The sequence below is a fragment of the Panthera uncia genome, chromosome C2 (assembly GCF_023721935.1).
Source record: "Panthera uncia isolate 11264 chromosome C2, Puncia_PCG_1.0, whole genome shotgun sequence".
Classification (NCBI taxonomy): Eukaryota; Metazoa; Chordata; class Mammalia; order Carnivora; family Felidae; genus Panthera; species Panthera uncia.
Window position 1 is genome coordinate 67,761,124 of NC_064810.1, and position 7,309 is coordinate 67,768,432.

Here is a 7,309-nt window from a genome sequence, read left to right on the forward strand (position 1 = left end):
AGCAAGAATCCCTGGGTTCCCTGAAGGGCTCTGGGTGCATCCTTGTCCTTGGATTCCATAGGACATCTTACAAACTTATAAAAAAGTCCCCTTACGGTTCAAGTTGGTTAAGGAGGTTTCTGTAATCTCCAGCCAAGAGCCCTAATATAATCATCTATCCAACAAGACTTTAAGCTCTCTATTAGTAAGGGCTCAACCTCCATGGCATACATTACAGCAACTCAAACACATACTTATTTAAATAATCACCTGTGGAATAACTTGCAAAAGTATCTATAAAATACACTCAAGACACTGTCCAACAAGCATGCAAAAAAATTAGGATTTGTGTTCATTTTATAAAAAAGATACATTATTGTATCACTGACTCAGTATATCTATACACCCATTTTGCAAGACATTATTTAATTTCCTCAGAAGCAAAATCGTTTACTTTATTATACTACTTCATCCCATTTGCACTTGCCTGGCATATGTTTTTAAATCTTTTGAAAAGCATAGTGTTACATTTTCCTTAAAAAATTTGAAGTTTGTTGCAAACAACAAGTAATCTCCGTTTGCTTTTTAAGCAAACTCCCACAAAATCTACTAACATTCAGCATGCAAAGATACAAGTAACCTCATTTATAGTAGTATACATATACAATGATATAATATTATATATACATATAATATTATATACATATATACATTTACGTATATTACATTACTCAGCCATAAAAAAGAAAGAGATCTTGCCATCTGCAACAACATGGATGATTTTAGAGAGTATTACGCTAAGAGAAGTAAGTCAGGTAGAGAAAGACAAGTACCATATGATTTCACTCATATGTGGGATTTAAGAAACAAAACAAACAAGCAAAGAAAAAAAAGACAACCCAAAAAACGGACTCTTAATTAGAGAGAACAAACTGATAGTTACCAGAGGGAAGGTGGGTGGGGGGGAAGGGTGAAAGAGGTGAAGGGTATTAAAAGTATACTTATCACGATGAGCACTAAGTAATGCACAGAATTGCTGAATTATTATATTGTACACCTAAACTAATACAACATTGTGTATTAATATACTAGAATTATAATTTAAAATAAGGCAAAAAATGCAAAAGAGATAGAGGAAAATAAAAGTCAAAGACACAGGATATTAGGAAATAAAAAAACCGCCAACAGACTCTTGAATATAGAGAACCGGTGGTTGCCAGAGGTTGGGGGGAGACGGGTGAAACAGATAAAGGAGATTAAGAGTACACTTATCTTGCACTAAGTACTGAGTAATGTATAGAACTGAATCACTATATTTCACACCTGAAACTATTAACACTGCTAATTATCCTTCAATTAAACAAAATTATAATGACATTTAGCATACAGAGGTATAAATGAGCAACCTCCCTGGGATCATTTTCTCCTTTTCTCCCCTTGCAAAAAAGATATATTGTTAAACACTAATAATTCCCATGAGGATAACTAATCTGTAATTCAACAACACTGTGCACACGTAATTATTCTAGGATGCAAGTGGAGTAGACATGAAATAGCCTTTCACCGACCACTCAGTAAATGCACTTTTCATAAGCCTGCTCTCTTGCCCCAGGCTGAGGGGTCTACTGCCGTGACTGACAGCTACACAGCTAATTCCCTGCTATTCCTGGGAGCCCTCACTTCATTTTGCAGAATCCTTTCCCCAAAATTAAATCCAGGATTTGTCACCTAATTGGTTCTGAGTGAGGATAACAGAGATAAAACCAAAAATCCAAAATGTTTTCTTAAATCCCTGTTCAAAATTCTATAGGGATAAATGAGCTAATCCTTCAAAATGTAAGATTTGGTTCCTGAGTGGATTTTGTGTATAACATATTTAATGTCACTACCTTCCCTGAGACATACTGAAATTTTAAAAATTATACCTCTATTATTACAAAGTCTTACAGAGATAGAACCCCTTTAAATTAATGAAATATTCTTTTTTTTTTTTTTAACGTTTTATTTATTTTTGAGACAGAGAGAGACAGAGCATGAACGGGGGAGGGGCAGAGAGAGAGGGAGACACAGAATCGGAAGCAGGCTCCAGGCTCTGAGCCATCAGCCCAGAGCCCGACGCGGGGCTCGAACTCACGGACTGAGAGATCGTGACCTGAGCCGAAGTCAGACGCCCAACCGACTGAGCCACCCAGGCGCCCCAATTAATGAAATATTCTAATTGGGCACACCTGCGTACTGTGTCAAGCACTGGGGCAAGTTTCTCATGGTCCTGGCTCCAAACTTGCTTCTTTACAGCTTGAGAGAATTGTGCTGGCCAAAGCTCTGAAAGGCAAGGTACTACTTACTTTGGCTCTTTCCAAAAAAATTCAAAACTGGAAGTTTAACAAATGGCCCACACAAGGATTTGCTGAAGTTTCCTCAGACTCAAACTGTTAGGGCAGGAAGGGGCTTTGGAAATCGACTTTAACCTAGTTATTTCAAATGAGAAGAAGCTGTGGACAAGAAGTAAATGACTTGCTCAAAATCACAGAGTTAGTTGGTAAAACCAGCAGAGTTACAATACAGGTACTTGGATTCACAGCTGGAAGCTCACTTTTCCATACCATCTGCCTAAAACATGTACATATGGACAGTATTGAAACCTCTGCTGAGAGGAAAAAAAAATGAAAACAACTTTCTGCTTTCAAATGTGAAGGTGGGAGCTTAAGGTGTTGCATGTCATTTCCTGGAGGTGAAAGGTAATAACCTTCCAAATGACATGATGGGCTTGTCCTGGAGGCTAAGTGAAATGAAACGGAATACCAGATCTCTGTTGCAACCGTAATTAACTATGCGCCCAAAGCTACCCTATACCTCCTTTTCCATGAACAAAGCTTACAGTCCCTTTGGCCAGAAGGATGGGCTTATATCCTAGACCTGGCTAATCAACTAACTCACATCACAGGCAAGAGTGACTGGTCTAAGTAAGGTCAACCAGAACCCTTCCCTAGAACTTCTCCATGTGGAGAAAGCAGTCTATAGTAGGGGAGCCTTAGACCAACATTCAAAGAGAAAACAGACATAAACACAGATGAGAGGTGGAAAGAGTCTGACAAAGTCCAATCCAATCCTGGGGTCTCATAACTGAGCTGGTCCCTTTGATTCTGTAAGTTAACCCTTTATTTTTATCAACTATAAAGCCAGTAAATTCCTTTTTTGCTCAGAATAGTTTGCATTGAGTTTTTGTCACTTGCAACTCAAAAACTCTAACGTATACTGAACACAGGAGACAGGACTAGATACGTGTTATTCTTCATACAGGGAAATTAATGAACATTTATTTAAAAAATTTTTTGATGCATTTATATAGGCTCTACTGTTTCTTAGATATACCATTCCTAACATCCTACACTTACCAGCTTCACTGTTTCCATCATAAGCTGGCTGCTGAGAGGATCTGAGTTTGCTAACACTTCCCTAGGATTTCCCTAGAATTAAAAACAATCCTCTTATAAGCTTGTTTCATTTGATTTCCAATAGAAGTTGGATGTAAAATATATTCCAGGTAATATAAATTCAATGAGAGTTTGCCTTATCCAGAATGTCACAAAGATAAATCTGGTCATCAACATTATAGAATGCTATGAGGCAAGTTCTCAAATTTAAAGGAAATCCAACAGAGTTATGGCTCCTTCAATATAATTCAGTAGCGTGTTTCTTATTTTATCACGATAGAAACCAGTAACAACAACAAATCTGAGTACCTACCTCCAATAAGGCTCCAGTTTGGAAGAATTTCAAAGGCTTTTCAATGGAATAATAAAGGCTATGATAGCTACCCTTAGCCAGGTATGCTCTGACCAGACCAACTGCTATAACAAGCCACCTGTGAAAAAGAGGGGAAAAAAAAAAGAGCCATTAGAGAAAAAAAAAAAAAGTGGGGATCTGAGGTAATTGAAAATTTGGCAACAACAGATACTGCTAAAGGCGACCTGAAGAATCAGCATCCTGGATTTATCAACTATAGCCCTCAAATGCCAAGCTGTAATGCACCACCACCAACACCCAACCAAGAGTGCTCTGCAAAAGCACAGTGGCACCTCACCCATCTGGAGCTCAGCTTTCTGGCAAACTTGCCTGTTGAGAACAAGGCCAAAATGAAGAGAATAAGCTAAATTGGTCCTTGAGCAGCTAAATTAAGTGCCAGAATGTCTAAGACAAGAGAAAAAAAAAAGCTGTTAAAGGAAAATTTTAAATGGCCTGTGCAGTCAGAGGGTCTGTAATAATAATAGGGAGGAGAAAAGAGGTTTTAAACTATTGTCACAAGTATCTCACAGAAACATACCTATACCCTATTCTTTTAAAATTGCAAATGAAATAAGAATAAAAGGTGGGTTTTTTAAAGAAAAAAGGATTTTTAGCTCAATTTCCCAAAATCAATTAATCCAGATCAATACAAAACACAAAACAGGGAAACACTTAGGCCTATCACTAGGAATGTTACATTTCTGTTGTGTCCTTCTCAAAAATGAATTTCTCAGGCCCTGTAGTTTTTTGTTAAGCTCCATAGTGAAACAAATGGACGTTTATTATTAAGGTATGTCTCCTTGAAAGCAACAATAGGTTTACCTAAATAATGTACAATCTCAACCAGGCAGTGGGATATATGATCTATGTTATTTCCAGAAACTATCATACAAAGACATCAAATAAGAATTTGTAAAAGAAATGAATTCTTGAATGGTGTAACTGTCTCAACATTAGCAGCCTACAAAAAAAAAAAAAAAAAAAAAAGCCTACTTTATTCTCAAAATCCCAATTTCTCTTCTTGGCTTAAGACACCACTCCCTACTCTCTATCACCTAGGAATAAAGGCTTCTTTCCTTTTTCCCCAATGAACCTTAAAATCTCTTTCCAGTCCAATGTTTTCATTAATGCCCTTGCTGATAAGAATTTACATATAAATACACACACATTCCAGAATGTTCTTTTAAAAGTCACTCTATGACGATTTATGTGATAAAGAAAACTTGCATCTGTAGTATTTCTTCACTGGCCTGTGAGTCAAGAGAAATAGGTTCTAGATATAGATCTCCGGCTAACAAGTTCCATGATCTCAAGCTAGTCAAGCAAGTCACCATCTCTTTGAAACTACATTTCAACACCAGCCATTTCTAATAAAACAATCAAGTCCACAAACCTCTCTCTCTATATATTTGGGTGAAAAATGCAAGGTGCTGAAATGCTAACAAGACATTAGCATTTTTAAAAAAGGGTGTGTGTGTGTGTGTACATATTTGCTTGTATCAGCATGTGAAGATGTGAAAGCATCACAAAATTAGCTGCCTCCAGGGAGGGGATCTGGGTGGAAATGAAGGGTGAGAGGGAAGAGTTTCACTGTATGCTCTTAGGTAATATTTTGAATTACGCACCTGCCAATGTAGTACCTATTTTAAAAATAAATAAAACTAGATGTTCACCATAGAGTTCTTTAAACTTTTCTGCGTCTTTAAGTATTTTCATAATAAAATGTTAGGGAAAATCTTTTATAAATGAATACGAATTAAAAACACGTAACAGGGGCGCCTGGCTGGCTGCTGGCAGAGCATGCGACTCTTGATCTTAGGGTTCTAGGTTTGAGCCCCACCACGTTGGGTGCAGATCACTTAAAAATAAAATCTTAAAAAAAAAAAACAACAACAAATAGTCTGATCCTGTGATCTTCCTCACCAAAACTATGGGATCAAAGAATTGGAGGAACCTTGGAGCCCACCTAACCCAAATTCCTTAGTTTTACAGATGAAAAACAGAGGACAAGAAAAGCAAAGTGATTTATCCAAGGTCACATAGCTAGTTAGTGTCAGAACTAGAACTAAACCTGCTGAGGCAAGGGATGGGCTGAAATGAGGGAGAAACAAGAGAAGGTAAAACCAGTTTGGAGGGTCTATTGCCCTCCTCCCCAATTCTTCTTCCTTACCCCAATCCCTCCTAAAAAGTCTCAACTCATCTAAAGCACAGCTCTGCTCATGTCACTGGTCAAAAACTTTGAACGCTTCTCCACTACCTTTCAGATTAAAGCTCAGTCTGGATTTTGAAAACAGCCGCCTAAATATATGGTCACTCTGCAGCCACAGCTCCCTCCACTCCCCTTGGGGGAAATGGCTCGCATTCGTGACTTGCCGCCAGAGCTCTCCTCCGCGCTGCAGGATGGCCGACCCCTAGCCAGCCCACCCGTCCTTCCAAAGGCCCTGGGGACCAGCCCCAGGGCGGCTTTCAAACCCGTACCCCCTTGGTGCCCGGGAACTCCAGCTCGGGCACACCCAGTCCCTGAGAACTTGCTCGGCCCCTCGCCCAGACGGGAGTTCCGGGCAGGCACCCGGGCCGGCTCAGCGCTCGGCTGCCCACAGTGCCCCGGAGCCTGGACCCAGACACCCACCGCCCGGGCTGCGCTGCGCGGGGGCCCGGAGGCCCCGCCGGCCGCAGAGCCCCCTCCCCGGCCAGGCTCGCTCCCCGCCTCCCCGAGCCCTGGCCTCACCCCGCCGTCATCACCACATTGTAGATGACCAGGTACGCCGTGGCCAGAGGCCCTGGGCCCTTCTTTTTCCGCGCGCCGCCAGCTTCGCCGGCTCCGGCCCGTCCCCCCCCACCCCCATTCCCCTTTGTCGCTGCAGTAGCCGCCGCTGCCGCCATGTCAAGGGCCCCGAGCACGCTCTCCCTGCGAGAACACCACCGCCCGGACTCGGCACTGAGAGGAGGCGGAGGGAGGGACGAGGGAGGGGCGGGGCCGAGACCGTGGGGCGGAGCCAGAGACAGCGCCCACGACGGCCGCCATCTTGGAAGAGGGCAAAGACACTCCTGGCACCCCCCCGCCCGTCACCTGCCTTCAGACGCCAGCGCCATCTTTGATCACCGTAATCACCGCCTCTTTTTGCGCTCCCGGTTATAACCTCTGGAGCCATTTTGGATTAGGTCAGTGTCGCCTATGGCCTCCCTTGCCAAGCCCGCAGTTTCTGCCATCTGGATGCTTCCTCGTCCCTATTCTCTCACCTATAACCTCTGCCTCCGTGGTGGATCAAGAAAATGATGCTTTCTTTCTCCCTTCTCATCTTGCTTCTTCCAGTGGCTCTAGCGTCACCGCTGTGCACGTGATCTAATAACCTGCCATTTTGGGTCAGGGTAATACATAGGAATATTGCTTCCCATCAACCCCAGGGACCAGTAGAGAAGAGCCTTTATGGCGAGTGCGCTCTGCTCTTTCCCCAGAAGCCAGCTTGAAGGTTCAGTCTCTGAAGGTTTCTGCCCTGGCTTTTAAATTTCAAGTTACTGGTACAGTGAAAGTCAACGAGAAGTG

General features: G+C 41.9%; 1 protein-coding gene across 1 annotated transcript in view; it reads right to left on the reverse strand.

Annotated features, from left to right (window-relative positions):
• HACD2 (3-hydroxyacyl-CoA dehydratase 2) overlaps positions 1–6,663 on the reverse strand; it is a 102,714-nt gene extending 96,051 nt beyond the window's left edge. The window contains exons 1-2 of the mRNA XM_049628308.1: positions 6,494–6,663; positions 3,727–3,844 (exon numbers count right to left, since the gene is read on the reverse strand). Of these exons, the coding sequence (XP_049484265.1) occupies positions 3,727–3,844; positions 6,494–6,648 (273 nt within the window). The 5' untranslated portion in view covers positions 6,649–6,663. The remainder of the gene's footprint in view (positions 1–3,726; positions 3,845–6,493) is intronic.
• Between the last annotated feature and the right edge of the window lie 646 nt (positions 6,664–7,309).